The 18,886-nt window shown below is 44.7% G+C and overlaps 2 protein-coding genes across 4 annotated transcripts in view; one reads left to right on the top strand and one right to left on the bottom strand.

The window, feature by feature from the left end:
- The window catches only part of SLC9A1 (solute carrier family 9 member A1), a 77,766-nt gene extending 65,253 nt beyond the window's left edge, over positions 1-12,513 (bottom strand). Inside the window, exon 1 of one of the 2 annotated variants that reach the window (XM_033954606.1) lies at positions 11,722-12,512. In XM_033954606.1, the coding sequence (XP_033810497.1) occupies positions 11,722-12,028 (307 nt within the window). In that variant the 5' untranslated portion in view covers positions 12,029-12,512. Of the gene's footprint in view, positions 1-11,721 lie in introns of both variants that reach the window. The other variant, XM_033954607.1, reaches the window with a different exon arrangement.
- A 5,092-nt stretch (positions 12,514-17,605) lies between these two features.
- Positions 17,606-18,886, top strand: part of WDTC1 (WD and tetratricopeptide repeats 1) — a 57,609-nt gene continuing 56,328 nt past the window's right edge. Inside the window, exon 1 of one of the 2 annotated variants that reach the window (XM_033955815.1) lies at positions 17,606-17,940. The gene's annotated coding sequence lies outside the window, so the exon portion shown is untranslated. The remainder of the gene's footprint in view (positions 17,941-18,886) is intronic. The other variant, XM_033955814.1, reaches the window with a different exon arrangement.

Genomic DNA, 18,886 nt, shown 5'->3' on the forward strand with positions numbered 1-18,886 from the left:
TTCTATTGATACAACCCAATATCTGCCTTGCCTTAGATGAAGCCTTCTCCACTTGATTGGCAGTTTTCATGTCTGCACTGATGATTACTCCTAAATCTCGTTCTGCTGAAGTCCTAGTTAAAGTTTCTCCGTTCAAGAAGTACGTCCTGCATGGATTTCCGCTTCCGAGGTGCATGACCTTACATTTCTTAACATTGAAGCCTAGCTGCCAGGTTGAGGACCAACTTTCCAATGTAAGCAGGTCCTGCGCCATATAATTCTGTAAACTGCATTCACTTACTATATTACATAGTTTGGCGTCATCGGCGAATAGTGTTATTTTAACTTGAAGCCCTTGAGTCAGATCCCATATGAATATGTTGATAAGGAGTGGACCCAGGACCGAGCCCTGCGGCACTCCACTGGTCACCTCCGATGTTTTAGAGAGGGTACCATTAACCACCACCCTCTGAAGTCTGCCACTCAGCCAATCATTGACCCACCCTGAAAATAAGCCCTAGCATGATTTTCAGGGTAGGTCTTAATATAAGCCCTACCCCCCAAAATAAACCCTAGTCACCGGCAGCAGCAGCGCTTCCCCCATCTCTCCCTCCCATCCGAACTGCGAGACAGAAATAAATGTACCTTATAACAAACCGGCAGCGTCGGCAGCAAACTAGACAGGCTGCTTCGTGGCCTGGGCCGTTCCTCTGCTGCATCACTGATGATGTCATCAGCACAGCAGAGGAACGGCCCAGGCTGCAAAGCAGCCTGTCTAGATTGCTGCTGCCGCTGCCGGTTTGTTATAAGGTACATTTATTTCTATCTCGTGGTTCGGATGGGAGGGAGAGATGAGTCGGGAGGGGACTTGGGATGTGTGGCTGCAGCTGGGGGGGAGTAGAAAGATGCTACACAGGGGATGGGAGGGATAGAAAGATACTGCACAAGGGGATGGGTGAGAGGGGAGAAAAGATGTTGCACATGTGGGGGAGAGAAAGGAAATAGGAAGAATTGGGGTGGAAGAGAGGAAGGGAGAGATGATCATTATACATGAAGAAAATAAGACATCCCTGAAAATAAAACCTAGTTCCTTTTTTGGGCCCAAAATTAATACAAGAGTGTCTCATTTTCAGGGAAACACGGTATGTACATTTATATCACTTAGGTCTTGTCAATCCTGAGTAGAGGATACAAGACAGATGGGGAAGGGGAGGAGAGGATGGAGGAGTGCTAGGGGAAAAAGTTTATTCACAGACAAAAACAGAAGAAAGAAAATCCTCTGCCCAAATCAAGCACACAAAAGCACAGCGCAGGAGACAGCAATGGAGTTGAATGGGAACACTTTATTCGATACAAGTCATTGTAATATCGAATAAAGTGTTCCCATTCAACTCCATTGGGTGTCGTCTCCTGCGCTGTGCTTTTGTGTTTATTCACCATACCCCTATTCATTATTTTGCATTGTAGGGTGTTTTGTCCATTTCAGTTAAAACCTAACATCAGAAGCCCTAAATATTTCTGAACATGGCATACATGGGAGATGCCACATCCTACGCACAGGAAAGGATTTTAACTTGTTTGTGTACAAGACCAGCAGCAAAATAAGGACTTGTGTAATCAAATTTCTCAGTTTTTAAAACTTTTTGTAAACATTTCCAATGCTTTATAATCCTTAAGTTAGCAGACAAGCCTATCCAGCTTAACTTTTAAAAACCCAATCTTTATTCCTCTCCCTCGTAGGGAGACAAAACTAGTTACAGAAGCCTAAAACTTGACAATTACTTCTCTAACATCACCAGTTTAGATACATAATAGAAATTTTGGACTTCACCCATCCTTCCACAGATACCTGAAACAGCAGCAGCTATGACCGACAGTATTTTGTAACCTCTCACACAACAAGTTCCTTGGAAAAAATACAATACAATTGTTTATATCCTGCAATTTTCAACAGGGAATCATTGCGGCTTACATCGACAAGTCCAAAATCGGCAACCGACTTCAAATCACCAGTGTTAAAACTACACCGGTTACTGATGGGAGATTTTAGGATTTAATATAAAGTTTTGATAATTGTGCCTCAAACAATCTACAGCACAGCATTCTGGTATTTAACACATGCATTGAGGAAGTGCCTGCCAACACATTCTTTAAAGATTTGAAACAGCGATGCAATTGTCGATCGAGTCAGTTGGGGGGGGAGACATTACAAAAGGACACAGACAACAGCAATTTCTGTTGCAGATCCGCGATTGTGGAACCAGTTGGCAGGTCATTTGAGATTATGTAAGGAGTTAAATCTTTTTAAAAGGAATTTAAAACTTATTTGTACGAGCTTTTTTTTCCCCCCCAACGTGAAATGTTGTGAAATATTCCTTTTTGATTTAAATGTCCGATATTTTATATTTGAAATTTTAGAAGAGGGAATGATGTAGTTGGGTTACTTGTTGGTTTGTTTTATGGTAATCCACCTAGGTTGTAGGCGGAAAAGAAAGGTTTAAAATAAATAAACCAAGCTACAGTTTTTCCACTTATCATAGAAAGGAGAAAAGTCTAATTTGCGAGAAGACAGCATAATGCAGACCAAAGAGGTGACTGCCAAACTCACGTACTAGAGCACAGGTGTCAAAGTCGGTCCTCGAGGGCCGGAATCCAGTCGGGTTTTCAGGATTTCCCCAATGAATATGCATGAGATCTATGTGCATGCACTGCTTTCAATGCATATTCATTGGGGAAATCCTGAAGACCCGACTGGATTCCGGCCCTCGAGGAGGGACTTTGAGACCCCTGGATTAGACTGTCTATGTCAGGGATGTTCAACTCCGGTCCTCGAGGGCCGGAATCCAGTTGGGTCTTCAGGATTTCCCCAATGAATATGCATTGAAAGCAGTGCATGCACATAGATCTCATGCATATTCATTGGGGAAATCCTGAAAACCCGACTGGATTACGGCCCTCGAGGAGGGACTTTGACACCCCTGTACTAGAGAATGGAGGCTGCAAAATTTGTTTTGAAGAGTAGGAATATGAATCAAAATATGAAAACATACTGCTATAGCGTTCAAACTACCTTCTAAAATCAGTGGTTCCTAACCCTGACCTGGAGGACCAAAAGCCAATCGGGTTTTCAGGAAAGCCCTAATGAATATGCATGAGGCAGATCTGAACGTCTTGTCACCTATATGCAAATCTTTCTCGTGCATGTTTATTAGGGCTTTCCCGAAAACCTGATGGGCTGGTGGACTTCCCAACAGGGTTGGGAACCACTTATCTAAATGCACGCTGTACATACTCCAAATGAAATTTTTATAAATTCTCAGTGAGCGCTTGACATCTTATACTCCCACTAGAACACGGATCTCTTATTCAAAGCTGTTTAGTAGTCCTGACATTTAGGGCTCCTTTTACGAAGGCACAATAGGGCCTTATCGCGTGGAATAGCGCGCAAGCCGCTACCGCCTCCTCTTCAGCAGGCGGTAGTTTTTCGGCTAGCGCGCGCTAATCCGGTGCGTGCGCTAAAAACGCTAGCGCGCCTTCGTAAAAGGAGCCCTTAGAGAGATATTCTCAAATTCCATCGTTCAGAGCCCGAGTTATGGAATCTGCTGCCAAGCCATTTCAAGACTTCACACGGCTCTTAATATTTTTAAGACAGACCTTAAGACTTTTTTTTTTTTTATTCAGAGATGCGATTTCTTAGGCATTTGTACTCAACTCTTAATACAGGATATGTTACCAAGCACAACTAGACCATACTCCCATCCTTATGTGCTCTCCCTTTCCCCTTACTTTCCTTTTAAAAATTGTAGTTCTTCCCCACTATCCTCTCGTTATTCCATGTCACGTTATTAATATTAATATCGTATTCTTGAGTCATCTATTCCCTTAACTTATGAAGCCATAATTTGTGGTACGTTACTACACGGTAAGCCTACTTTGGATAAATATAAAAGCCGTCTTTTCTTGATCATGACGGGAAGAGCCACGACAGACTAAATTACACATTTTGGTGGGCAAGTGTGTGTACCACATATAAATATAAGAGAATGAATGCGGAATGTAAGTGTGGAGCCCATTGACTACATTTGTTACATCGCAATAAGGGTCATGCATCTATCCTTTTCTTAGATTTCCTTGCACATCCAGGGTGGGTGGGGGGAGGGAAATGTATTTTGAGGATTAAAATTACTTAATTATAATATTGTAATCGCATAATATGTCTCATTGTATTAATAATTGGGAGGAGGGTGGGCGAAAAGGATTTGTTTTATGTATTACTTGTGTAATTAATAGTGCGTTTTATGCAGTATTTTAGGTTCATAGTCAGTCACGCGCAAGACACCAGCGCGCCGACAATTCAGCGCAAGACACCAGCACGCCGCAGGAAAACTTAGTTTTAAAGAGCTCTGAAGCGGGGTGTGAGTGGAGAACCCTCCCACTTTACTGCATAGTGTTCACGCTGCTGTTGGGGGGGGGGGGTTGGAACCCTCCATTACAGAGAAAATGGAACTTTTTCTGATTTTTTTTCAGGAAAAGTTCCGTTTTCTCTATAATGTGGGGGTTGCACCCCCCCACACCCTCCCCCAACGGCAGCGCAAACAGTATGCAGTAAAGTGTGTGTGGGGGGTGTTTCCCCACTCACACCCCCCGTCAGAGCTCTTTAAAACTAAGTTTTCCCGTGGCGCGCTTGTGTCTTGCGCCGAACTGTCAGCGCTCGATTGTCGGCGTGCTGGTGTCTGGCGTGCGATTGTCCCGTCACCGTATTTTAATGCACTGTCAAAGTTTGAAAATCAATAAAGATTTTTTTTTTAAAATAATATTTTAATTTTTAAATTTTATTGTAAGCTGCTTAGTTACGATCCCCCTCTCTTACTAAGGCATGCTAGCCGATTTAGAGTATGCTAAATCTGTTAGCACCCCTCTGTGATTTGTGGGATATCGAGAAACAAACTTGAAACTTGAGAAATAAGATAGTATATTGTGATCAAGCTTGGGTGAAATGACTATAATAGGAGGGCATGTACTTATTGCTTTTTTTTTTTTGGTTACTAAGGTTCGCATCTATTTCAAAGCTTAATTACATCTTTCGAAATGAGTATCACTGAGCAAGAGAGGCGGCATAGAGACCGTTTACAGTCTTTGCCAAATAAGACGAGCCAGACAGTAAAGTACATTAGTGATTTCACCATGGAAAGAGGTGGGAAATAACAGACTTCCATTACAGAAAAGCAATCTCACCTTACTCTTAGGTGGTATAAATACAAATTAAAGATGCAAAGTCTATGAGGATTCTGGAAGCTAGTGATGTCAGACTTAATTGATATACCTTTATCCACAACTGCTGATACCACAAATCAAAAGGGACTGAAAGTTACAACCAGGGCCCATAATATTCAAGTATATCTTGGGGATGTAGCTCTGAAGTTTAAAAAACAAACAAACCAAAAAAACCACTGAATAAAGATCAGATAAAAACAAGAAACAAATCTCCAAGATTGAGCCTCCCCCCCCCTTTACTTTGCAGGGCAGCTTCAGAGTGGCAAAGAGATGTGCCAGGGTACCAGTCCAGCCTGTTGGGTTTTTGCCCGGTACTTGCAACCTGGATTGGCCACTGTGAAAACAGGATACTGGGCTAGATGGACCATCAGTCTGACCCAGTACTGTTATACTCATGTTCTTATGTGAGCCAAATATAGGACAATCAAGCCATTATGACATCACCGATGAAGTCTGGCATTGGTGGAATGAGGCATTATGACATCACAATCTAAGCTCTGGAATGTTGCTACTCTTTGGGTTTCTGCCTGGATTGGCCACTGTGGCTAGATGGACCATCGGTCTGACCCAGCATGGCTGTTCTTGTGTTCTCTCTAGGAAAGACCACAGCATACACATCTAAGAAAAAGTCAGTTTATGTCAGAAGTGGAGATCCATCTGTCATATAATCTCCAAGTTACTGAATCAGCCCTTTCTTTTACAGCTGGTTACAGTTACTTTCTTTGATATACCACGATTATTATAAACATTGTTAAACCAAAGCGGTTTAAAATGAAAATTATAAAACCAATAAGGACAAACAGGGTTAATCAACCATGACAATAAACAAACAATTTGACCATAAAGGGAAGGAAAGATGTACAATATATTATGGGGAAGACCAAAAAGGAAGACAACAAAGGTAAAGGAATAGAAACACTTTTAGTAAGAAAGAGGGGACCCCCCCGCAACACATCAGAACTGAATTACCAAACAATCAATCAAACTTACCCAAATGCATTGCCATTAATACATATTTATACATAGAAATGTTCTATATTACAGCACTGCTACCCGTTACCGTGTTTCCCCAAAAATAAGACAGTCATATTAATTTTGGGTCCAAAAAATGCATTAGGGCTTATTTTGGGGGGATGTCTTTTTTTTCATGTACAACAATCATCTCTTCCACCCCAATCCTTCCTCTTTCCTTTCTCCCCCCCCCCCAAATGTGCAGCATCTTTCCTCCCCGACACCCATCCCCTTGTGCAGCAGAACCCCACTGACCCTCCCACCGCGAGACTGGCATGCCTCCAAAAACAGCAGCTGTTTTTGGAGGACTCGGAGTGGAGGTATGTCAGGGTGGGGATTGCTGAATTGACGAGTCCAATTTTTTCTGTGAAACAGGAAGCACTAGTGTCAGGGACGGAGTCGAGGAGTGTCAGGGACATTCAGGAGGGGGGGGGGCTTATTTGAGGGGTATGGCTTATATTAGCAGCATCTTTAAAAATCATATTAGGGCTTATTTTCGGGATAGGTGTTATTTTTGGGGAAACAGGGTATTAGGACCTTGTCACAAATAAAGGACATACAATCCAGATTTGAGATGTATTTTCCTATCCCCTTGTTTTTCCCTTCATCTCTCACCATCTCATGGGGGTAATTTCTACAACTGGGTTATTTTTGTGCATACCATGACCTATGATGCTAAGTACGTTACCTAATGGCTGTCGGACAGTTAATTATAAAGCTGCAATTTCACTGCCTTATGGCCATTTTGAAGGCTCTAAAGACAGTCTGTCATACTTGCCAAGCTCATTTGGAATATATTTAGTTTACTAAGCAAAAAAAAACCCCAAAAAATCCTCCCCCCATCAATTCATTATGCCAGTGATTGTTCTTTGTTTTATTGATGTCATGTAGCTAGATAAAATATTTAGGCCAGTGGCTATCTATGAGAACGCGCAAGTCTGGAAATATAGCACAAACTGGTTACCAGGCAAATCCATAATTACAATGTGCTTCAGGTAGGTGGTGCCTTATAAGCATTTTTAGAAAGACCCCAGCATCTTAAGACTGGCTCTTTCTCCATCCTTATACTCTCGCTCAGCAATTTGTATATCTATAATTTTGCTTCCTTAAAGTTTCTGTACTCCGTATTTCCTCTGACTATCTGCACATTGTAACTCGCTGAATGTCCAGCTCTCTTGATTGTAAACCGCCTAGAAGTCGCAAGATTGTGGCGGTATAGAAGAATAAAGTTATTATTATTATTATTTATTTGAAATACAGGTAGTCCCCAGGTTAAAAACGAGTTACATTTTTAAAGCTGTTCTTAAGTTGGATTTGTATGCAACTCAGAACTTGTAGATTTTAAGATTCTTGTTGCTTACCTCTGCTCCCAGCTGACAAAAGGTCCAACTGTCCCTACCGGTGTTCCCTGTAAGGTACAGCATGCACAACCACACACTGTTCTTAATGTGGCCAGGCATCATTCCTGAATTTGCTTCAGAAGTATAGGAGTCTATGCCACTGGAAATACTGCTCAGTGAAATCAAATGACGCTACAACCGTGTTCTTAAGTATGAGTTGTCCGTTACAAGGGGGACTGCCTGTATTGCATCCTCAAACTAAATATCTGAAGATACATTCATCCTAGATCAATTATGTAAAAGCCTAATTTTTACAAATTCTCTAACCTGCTAACAGAACTTCAAAAGTCAAGCCGTATTTCCCCCTGTAATTGAAAGGCTTGTGAAATAATTTCAACAAGTGTGTTTTGGTTGAAAGCATTTCACTGCCACATTCAGAAATGACACGAGAACAGGTTTGAAAAGGTGGGGGTATATGTTTTTGCTACCTAAACAACAATTAGTGAATGTGTGTGGGAAAGAAATACATGCTGAGACGTCCAATTGGAATGCTGTGGAGAGAACAGAGAAAGCAAGGCTCTCTAAAATCAGTTTTTACACTTTAAAACAGGGGTGTCAAAGTCCCTCCTCAAGGGCCGCAATCCAGTTAGGTTTTCAGGATTTCCCCAACGAATATGCATGAGATCTATTAGCATACAATGAAAGTAGTACATGCAAATAGATCTCAGGAATATTCATTGAGGAAATCCCAAAAACCTGACTGGATTGCGGCCCTCCAGGAGGGACTTTGACACCCCTGCTTTAAAGTTAGTTTAAAACCTAGCTGAACTTGATTTCAGAAAGAAAATGGAGTCATACCATCCAAAACTAGATTCTTCCATGCTGAAGAATAATCGAGGATTCTTCTGGCAGCCACCTTGTCCCCTCACAACAAATATAATGGAACTTTTTCATTAAAAAAAAGTATGGATCTGATCTTTAAAGTATTTACAAAAAAAAAATAACAAAACTGGTCTGCTACCACCCAGCATATACAGAAGGGAGACTGGAGTCAAACTATACAGTATTCTCTGGGCTTATTACGAGTGGAAAAAAATATGTTAGCACTTTAATTCACTTGAGGCACAATAAAATGCAGTCATCAATATTGCCAACACTATAAAAGTAAGTTAGGACAGTTGTACAGACGGTCAGGACAGACTGCCTGCAATCAAGGAAGGCTCCAGCTTCTCAGTAAATGACTTACTACTGTCTGCCAAGCTTGAAGAACTTGCTTTTCTTAAAGATACCAGTTCTACAAAAAGGAATTAAGAGTGTTTATGGTACAACAGGAAAAAGATGCTGTGTCGGCTTGTCACCTGCAACTCAAAACTCCTGTCACCCCTGCTACAGATTGCTTAAAACCTGAATGGTTAGGAGACCTTCCTTAAATGGGACAGTACACCCAGCACTAGAGCCTTCTAACAGCATCCACTTCATATTGCTACTACTGTGAATTATTTCTATAGCACAAAAAAAAAAGACAGTCCCTGCTCTAAAGAGCTTACAACCTAAACAGACAAGACAAACAGGATGTCATGGATACAGATAAGAGAAATGGTGACTAAAAACAGATACCTGTACAGTGATTTCCTACTTAATAGCAATTTGTCAGTCTGAACTTCCTTACCAATTAAAGAGAAAAGCTTCTCAGTAGCCACGAGCCCAGCAACTAGGCTACAGAAAGCTATGTTTGAAAAGGTAGGTAGGTACAGGAGGAAACATACAAACCAGTCCTGCAGCTAGCCACTTCTAAGAAACCCTAGCCTAGTGTATGGTACAAGCAGGAGGGACTCAGGAGGAAACACACAAACCAGTCCTGCAGCTAGCCACTTCTAAGAAACCCTAGCCTAGTGTATGGTACAAGCAGGAGGGACTCAGGAGGAAACACACAAACCAGTCCTGCAGCTAGCCACTTCTAAGAAACCCTAGCCTAGTGTATGGTACAAGCAGGAGGGACTCAGGAGGAAACACACAAACCAGTCCTGCAGCTAGCCACTTCTAAGAAACCCTAGCCTAGTGTATGGTACAAGCAGGAGAGACTCAGGAGGAAACACACAAACCAGTCCTGCAGCTAGCCACTTCTAAGAAACCCTAGCCTAGTGTATGGTACAAGCAGGAGAGACTCAGGAGGAAACACACAAACCAGTCCTGCAGCTAGCCACTTCTAAGAAACCCTAGCCAAGTGTATGGTACAAGCAGGAGAGACTCAGGAGGAAACACACAAACCAGTCCTGCAGCTAGCCACTTCTAAGAAACCCTAGCCTAGTGCATGGTACAAGCAGGAGGGACTCAGGAGGAAACACACAAACCAGTCCTGCAGCTAGCCACTTCTAAGAAACCCTAGCCAAGTGTATGGTACAAGCAGGAGAGACTCAGGAGGAAACACACAAACCAGTCCTGCAGCTAGCCACTTCTAAGAAACCCTAGCCTAGTGTATGGTACAAGCAGGAGGGACTCAGGAGGAAACACACAAACCAGTCCTGCAGCTAGCCACTTCTAAGAAACCCTAGCCTAGTGTATGGTACAAGCAGGAGGAAACACACAAACCAGTCCTGCAGCTAGCCACTTCTAAGAAACCCTAGCCTAGTGTATGGTACAAGCAGGAGGGACTCAGGAGGAAACACACAAACCAGTCCTGCAGCTAGCCACTTCTAAGAAACCCTAGCCTAGTGTATGGTACAAGCAGGAGGGACTCAGGAGGAAACACACAAACCAGTCCTGCAGCTAGCCACTTCTAAGAAACCCTAGCCTAGTGTATGGTACAAGCAGGAGGGACTCAGGAGGAAACACACAAACCAGTCCTGCAGCTAGCCACTTCTAAGAAACCCTAGCCTAGTGTATGGTACAAGCAGGAGAGACTCAGGAGGAAACACACAAACCAGTCCTGCAGCTAGCCACTTCTAAGAAACCCTAGCCTAGTGTATGGTACAAGCAGGAGAGACTCAGGAGGAAACACACAAACCAGTCCTGCAGCTAGCCACTTCTAAGAAACCCTAGCCAAGTGTATGGTACAAGCAGGAGAGACTCAGGAGGAAACACACAAACCAGTCCTGCAGCTAGCCACTTCTAAGAAACCCTAGCCTAGTGCATGGTACAAGCAGGAGGGACTCAGGAGGAAACACACAAACCAGTCCTGCAGCTAGCCACTTCTAAGAAACCCTAGCCAAGTGTATGGTACAAGCAGGAGAGACTCAGGAGGAAACACACAAACCAGTCCTGCAGCTAGCCACTTCTAAGAAACCCTAGCCTAGTGTATGGTACAAGCAGGAGGGACTCAGGAGGAAACACACAAACCAGTCCTGCAGCTAGCCACTTCTAAGAAACCCTAGCCTAGTGTATGGTACAAGCAGGAGGAAACACACAAACCAGTCCTGCAGCTAGCCACTTCTAAGAAACCCTAGCCTAGTGTATGGTACAAGCAGGAGGGACTCAGGAGGAAACACACAAACCAGTCCTGCAGCTAGCCACTTCTAAGAAACCCTAGCCTAGTGTATGGTACAAGCAGGAGGGACTCAGGAGGAAACACACAAACCAGTCCTGCAGCTAGCCACTTCTAAGAAAACCCTAGCCTAGTGTATGGTACAAGCAGGAGGGACTCAGGAGGAAACACACAAACCAGTCCTGCAGCTAGCCACTTCTAAGAAACCCTAGCCTAGTGTATGGTACAAGCAGGAGGGACTCAGGAGGAAACACACAAACCAGTCCTGCAGCTAGCCACTTCTAAGAAACCCTAGCCTAGTGTATGGTACAAGCAGGAGGAAACACACAAACCAGTGCTGCAGCTAGCCACTTCTAAGAAACCCTAGCCTAGTGTATGGTACAAGCAGGAGGGACTCAGGAGGAAACACACAAACCAGTCCTGCAGCTAGCCACTTCTAAGAAACCCTAGCCTAGTGTATGGTACAAGCAGGAGGGACTCAGGAGGAAACACACAAACCAGTCCTGCAGCTAGCCACTTCTAAGAAACCCTAGCCTAGTGTATGGTACAAGCAGGAGGAAACACACAAACCAGTGCTGCAGCTAGCCACTTCTAAGAAACCCTAGCCTAGTGCCTGGGAGAGAGAACAGAACGTACCTATTTTCATGAGGCAAGCCAGGAGAATCCAGAGGGAGATCTCGAAGGGGACTTGCACATGGGAGTAGTCCAGGCTGAGAACGGGAAAGGCTTTGCGCTCCTTGGGATGTTTGCCAGACGACTGGTTACCGGAGGGATCGTGTCCCGCCCCGACCGGGTGAGGGGGTGGCGTGGGGAGATGGGACGGGGGCGACTCCGCCTTGCCCCCGGCCGGCAATAGCAGCCCCCCAAACGCGACTAAAAAGAAGAGACAGCCCACGAAGGGGATGTCGTTACCGTCTCGTTTCACCTTCATTGTTCCTGGCATGAAAGGATGTTTTAGAAACGGGGGGGGGGGGGGGGGGGGGGTGTCTGCTAAGTACCTTTAAACGTACTTCTTCCGGATAAAGCAAGAGCAACCAATTGGAGCGACATGCTCACTAAAGCCCCCACGAGAGCGTCGTACGTGCAATGCAGAGGAATAAAGAGGACCCGAAACGCCTGGAAAAAGTGCACATGCAAAACGAAACAAACGAAACAGGGAAAAAAGGGGGCAAACGAAACCGAACCGAACCGAAAAGACCGGCGGTGCCCTAAACGACTAATGTCATCCTCCTGCTTCAGACCCGCCGCCGCCCCTCTCACGGAAAGCTGTGGCCGGATTGGGGGGGGGGGAGGGAAAGAGACGAATTCTCGTTCGCTCAGGGCTGCGAGCGCCGAATTTCCCCGAGGGGGGGGGGGAGGAGATATTGCAGCCGCCTCTACGGCGCCCCAGCACAGACACCGCCGGCCTCGGCTCAATGAGCCGCTCCGCGCGCCGGTAGCCCCTTCTTATACGGAGCAGAAGGGAGGCGCGCGCGCGCGCGCGGGGGTGGGTGGGGGCTAAAGAGCTAGCCAGCGGGCACGCGACACCATAGAGCTGGGCGCCGAAGCGTGAGGAGACGGCGTCGGCTGGCTCTGGCGACCTCTACAGACGGAGAGCTTGCACTGCAGGGTCTATCTCGGGCGCTTCGCCTAGCTTGCGGCAAAAACAAACAACAAAACCGCCTTGGAGAAAATGATCTTTCTTCAGAGGCGTGGAAGCAAGAACGTGTCCAAACTTTTCTGAAATGAGGTGGTTTTTCGTGCGGTGTCGTCATTTTTATTCATTTTATTTTATTTTTTTTATACTGCAATGGAAGCAGTATGCATTCAAGAGCAGTAGGTTTTTTTTACCCCCTGTTCCTGGAGAATCATTGAGGGGCATTTTTGATAGGACGCCTAAATCCAATTTCAATGTTTCATGCAAGACGTCCAAAAGTTGGGACATATCCATTTTCAAAACTGCTAGATGTCCAAATATATATATATTCGAATAGGTCATTTACACACACACAAATATATATATATTTGTGTGTGTGTAAATGACCTATTCGAATGTCTTGGCCCTCAGGACATCCAACTTTAGGACACCTAACTTTGTTTGCCATTTTCAACCACACAAATGTCCAAATCCAGACTATTTGGACATGGGAGGGATAGTATTGTAATGGACTGGCCACACAGACATGCTAACATAGCAGTGGAGCACCTTAGAGAGTGCCAGATATACATCTCATCATAACCCCCTTATAATTTATGGCAAACCCTCCAAAACTCCCCCCAAACCTTCTATACCCACCTGTCTACCTCCCCAATTGCCCTTATGCCTGCAGGTGGCACTTATATGGCAGTGTAATAGGGTTTTGGTGGCCTCACACTTTCCACCATAAATGTAGTGATTACAGTGGCTTATGGGCCTGGGTCCTCCTCTCTATGGTTCACTAGCCCACCCCACCCCCAGGCTAAGACATCTGTGTGCTGCTGTTTTCCTATGCCAGGTGCTGCTGTTCTAGAGAGGTATGTACTGTTGCATTCAGATCTTTGGGGGGGATGGGAGGGAGTCAGTGACCACTAGGGGAGTTTGGGGGATCATTACTGAATTTCTCCAGTGGTCACCTGGTCAGTTTGGCACTTAGATGCTTTTAAAACAGGTCTAGCTTCAGACGTCTAAGTGCCATCCTGGATGTCTTGGAAAATGTTCAATTATCACCTCAAGATATCCAAGCCTATAACATGCCTCCAGCACACCCCCTCAAACTCTGAACGCACAGTAGCTAAAGTCCAGAAAGTCTGCTTTGAAAATTGGCACTTGGATGTCTTGTTCAGTAACATAAGAACATAAGCAGTGCCTCTGCTGGGTCAGACCAGAGGTCCATCATGCCCAAGATGTCCAAATGCCAATTTATGCCATTTTTTTTGGATAAGCCGCATTCTCATTACGTTGCACCAGTTCACTCTGCTTTCTCTTTTTTTTGTTTTCCCTTTGCTTTTGCAATGTGTTGTTTGTAATGGCTGATCCTGTGCATTGAAATTGTGCTGGATCAGCACATTATATTATTTTAAGTAAATAAATAAATATTTATGGCTAGCTAATACACCCCAGAAGGAGTTCAATATGATTTATAATTTAATAATAACTTTATTTTTATATTCTGCAATACCACAAACAGTTCAGAGCGGTTTACAGAGGAAGAGACTGTATACAGACAGCGATATTATAAAAAAACTTTCAAAATTACATTAACATGGTAAGATTAATCAAATCCACCCCCCCCCCCCCGTACCTTTAAGTTACATGATTGGCATAGGTGCTTAAGGACCTTCTCTATCCCAGGATGCACCAGGCAGGGGCCTAAGGCTCTGATTGTCTCAGGTTGTAAGTCCCCTCCTAGTGCATCCCAGGATGTACTGGGAAGGCCCACCATTTTGAAGAGGTGAGCCTGCTGGCCGGAGGGAACAGGCATCCCTCCTGCCGTTCTTCAATTTAAACTTTAAAGGGAGTGGGTATCGTTTCTGCTGTCCTTCAATTTAAAGGGGCAAGGGACTGTCAGGGGGTTGTTGGGGGCGCAGGGGACCCTGGCAACAGGAAGGAGTGGGTAATCCCTCCTGCCAATTTTTTTTATTTTTTTAAGTACTGGATTGGGAGACATTGAATGGCCCTGGTGGGGGGGGAGGGGGGAGATCGGTGGTAGGGAGGAAACTGGGGTCTTTTTTTTAAATAAATTTGTGGGCAGGCCGGGATTTTTTGTGGTGGGGTCTGAGCTGTCAAGTCTTACTTTCCTGTCAGTGCCTGAGCCAATCAGCGCTCAGGCATTGACAGGAAAGTAAGGCTACGACAGCTCACACCCTGCAGGAAAATTTTGCCTGTAAAATGTGGGCAAAAAGTTTAGAGAATCACCCGTAGTGCTCATATTAATGTTAATGACCTCGTTGTACTATATTTGCACAGTACAATCGAAGGCTACTAGAAAGCACGGAAAAGATCACAATGAGCCATTTTGATAATCATAGTAACATATAGTAAATGACAGCAGATAAAGATCTGAAGGGTCCATCCTGTCTGCCCTGTAATCTCATGCATTACAATTTCATGATTAAATTAAAATGTCTTTTTTCTTTGTTATTGCTGGGCCATAGACCTTAGAAGTCTACCCCGTACTGTCCTTAGGTTCCAATTACTGGAGTTGCCATTGAAGCTCACTCCAGCCTATCCAAACCATCTTCTTTGCTGGATTCGAACTGTGAAGTTTGCTCATTTATATTCCAATTAGCGATCCTCTGTGTTCATCCCATGCTTTTTTAAATTCCATCACCGTTTTCCTCTCCACCACTTCCCTCAGGAGGGCATTCCAGGCATCCACCACCCTCTCCATGAAAAATAATTTCCTAACATTACTCTTAAGTCTACCACCCCTCAACCTAAATGTATGTCCTCTAATTGGGAGGTAAAATACGTACCTTTAATGATGGTTTAGTGCCATCGTTAAATGCATGGTGACTTTAGAGAATCTGGGTACTAGTATTTTTGGAAAGTGTAAACAAGCAATTCACATTTACCCATTCCACTCCACTCCTCTCGTTATTTCATAGACCTCTATTGTATCTCTCCTGAGCCCAGGCTGAAGAGCCCTTCTCCACTTTAGCCATTCCTCATAGGGAACTCATCCCCTTCCTTTTATAATTTTCATTGCTCTTCTCTGTACCTTTTCTAAATTACGGTATAACTTTTCTGAAATGTGGCGACCAGAATTGCACACAGTATTTGAGGTATGGCTGCACCTTGAAGAGATACAAGGACATTATAACATTCTCACTTTGTTTTCCTTTTAATTCCTAACATTCTGTTTGCTTTCTTAGAAGCTGCCACTGCACACTGAGCTGAGGGTTAACTTATGTGGAAGACATGGCCATACACTCCATTAAAATGTATGGTAATGAGCACGTTAAAAACATTCCATACAATGCAGAGAAAGAAACAAAGTCTTTCGATACAGATCCAGGCAATGTAGAGTGGAGAGGATTTATGTCAATGTTTGACACTGAATTGCTGGATCTGTTGTCTTTTGCAGTCAGAAAGAAGTGCCTGCAAGTTTAAAAAGTCTGAAGGGAGATAAAAGATCAATTGAGCGTGTCCAAATGAAAAACAAAAGATTGAGTACATATCATCAGCCTCACAAACTTTACATGCAAGAAATTTTTGCAGAACAGGTGCCTGCAGTCTTGTTTTTGTTTGGTCATGCATACAAGAAGCCAAGTTTTTCTTGAAACCTTTTTATGCCTGTGTCTAGCCAATTTTGCACATTTTAAATTTCTATATCATCAGGTTCCTGCAGGCACAGAATTAAGGGTGCAGTAGAAGCCACATACAGCTGTACCACTAGTCCTTCAAGAAAGCATGGGACAGGCATGTGGGATCTCTTGGGGAGAGGAGAAGACAGTGAATGCTGCAGACGGGCAGACTGGATGGGATTTTGGCCTTTATCTGCCGTCATGTTTCTATGAGTTTGAGTCCAAATAAAAATATAAATAAATAGGGTCCAGAAAAAAGACAGTTTATGCTGTATTTTAACACCTTAAATCATTTTGAAAAATTTACCCTTTGCATTCTGCACTCCCCCACCCCAGGAGATAAGGGGGCCTTCTTACTACCTCATTCACAATTTTTTTGTGCAGAATGAAAATCTCTGAAATCTACTAGTGAAAACAATAAAAACAGTATCTTTAGTAGCAAACTAAGTTGCACCCAGAGACCAGGCCAGTAGCCTAATCTAACCAGAGCCAAAATGGAGTAGCATTCCCCTCCCCACCCATCTACTTACCCATCTAATCTCAGCTATTGCCATTCTCTCTATCTGCTATATCCTCAAACCCATCACTCTCCAACACAACTGTTGTTACACCACTCCTCAAAAAACCCTGCCCTTTCAACTATCATCCTGTCTCCCTCCTCCCCTTCTTATCCAAGCTGCTTGATGCTGTTCACTGCCATTGTCTTGACTTTATGCCCTAGTTTTTGTGCCCTATACTTTTTACCTTACCTTGTAATTTTTTTTTTTGTACCCCTTTCTTTTTCTATTCCTGCATTACTTTGACAACACGTTACATTGTCACACAGCCACCTAAGTTACTCACTTCGAAGAAAGAGATTTTTCAGCCAGTACTGATTTTGCATTTACATCCCATAATGCAACAGGGCAGGCTTGACAGAAGATGGGTAAGTTGGCAACTCCTGTTGTCATGCCATTAAAGTTGCCTATATCTGCTCTAAGAATACAGTATAAGTATTTGACTGATAAGCTTCCGCCATCCTTTCCAGTTCCGTCCTTGACCAATTCCACCACGGCTCTTTTCCTCTTCCCATAATTCAGTATTTTTACGCTACAATTCCTTTCCGGGGCAGGAGAGGACAGACACAAAAACAACTTCATTTCCCAGGTGGCCACGGGCTTCTTCTTAAAGCGAACGCAATGCTGTCACTGCAGTCCTCCCGCTAATTGGCTGGCCGACCCGCGACCCCGCCTCCTGGCTCGAGCCGCGCGACTCCAGCGGCCCTTCGCTCTGCGCGCTCCCACCGTTGCTAAGGCGGCGAGCTAGCAGGTTCGGCAGCGCGGGGATGGGTTGCGGGGCGCGGAGGGGGAGCATTCTGAGCGTAAACGTTTACGTTGCGTGCGCGGCGTAGGCGCCGCTGGAGTGGACGGCGGCGGCGTCGGGGGCTGGAGAAAAAGCGTTGCGCCAGCGCCTGGGAGGAAGGCCTGTGGGGCAGGGGGGCGGCATGGAGTGAGAGGGCGAGGGGGGTCGAGCCCCGGGGCCTCCCCGCCCCCCCCCCTCTCGCCGACGGGCGCCTCAAGTTGCTGCTCCGCTATGGAGGAGGCCTGACAGGTAACAACACCCGGCTCTGCGCTGTCACGCTCGCTCTCGAGGGCGCTGGGGGGGGAGGGGAGGGGAGGGGAGGGGAGGGGTCACTGCGATGATCTTTCTGGCTCAGGTGTGGCCCCGAGTGGGGCATTAAAAAAAAAAGTTTGGTTTTTTTTTTTTTTTGGGGGGGGGATCTGAACTCGCTGACAAGCCCCCACTTAGGTTGCGTTTCACGAGACTCTCAGAAAATCCCTTTGCATTTCCCTCTGTTTAAAAAAAAAAAAAAGGCAAAGAAATGCCCTGATCAGTTGCTTTCGTTTCGATCAGCTGTTCGGGATTAAAGACTTTCGCCCACCACTGCTCCCGTCTTATGAACATTTTTTAAAGAAAACAAATTGAAATCTTTATCTCCCCCCCCCCCCCCAAGTATTTGTCAGACTGGGCTCTTAAGGCCCCCCTTTTTTTTGTTGTGGTCAATGATGTCACTTTTGTCCACCGCATTGAACTTGCGGTCTGCAAATGGGTTCAGGTTCGTCTCCCGTGATGGCAGCAGTGGGTCGTTTTGAGGTCTTGCCGGAGTTCTGGCTATTATTCTGTCACACGTCCGGTTTGTGCGCTTCAAGTGGTTTCTTTGTAAGACTGTCTTGCTTTTTAGACCGGGTGGCGTTTAGAAGAAGCGATCCTGCTGCTCGGTGGCGGAAGTTCAAATGAAGGGCCCCCGAAAAAAATACCATAAAAGTAGGGGAAGGGACAGGAGTAGCTAAAAGTCGACTCTCTTCCACACTCCCCAAAAGGGTTGCTTGCTGGCTGAGTGGAATTTGTTATGGGTGCTGCTCTTTCACTCAGATCTTTAGCGTTGGGTTTTTTTTTTAAATAAATGTCGTTTTCCTCAGATGCTATTAGACAAACTACCACTATAATCCATATCCAGTGAGAAACATTCTGAATGGCTATTTTGTAGGCTATCTGA

Source organism: Geotrypetes seraphini, chromosome 8, assembly GCF_902459505.1.
Source record: "Geotrypetes seraphini chromosome 8, aGeoSer1.1, whole genome shotgun sequence".
Classification (NCBI taxonomy): Eukaryota; Metazoa; Chordata; class Amphibia; order Gymnophiona; family Dermophiidae; genus Geotrypetes; species Geotrypetes seraphini.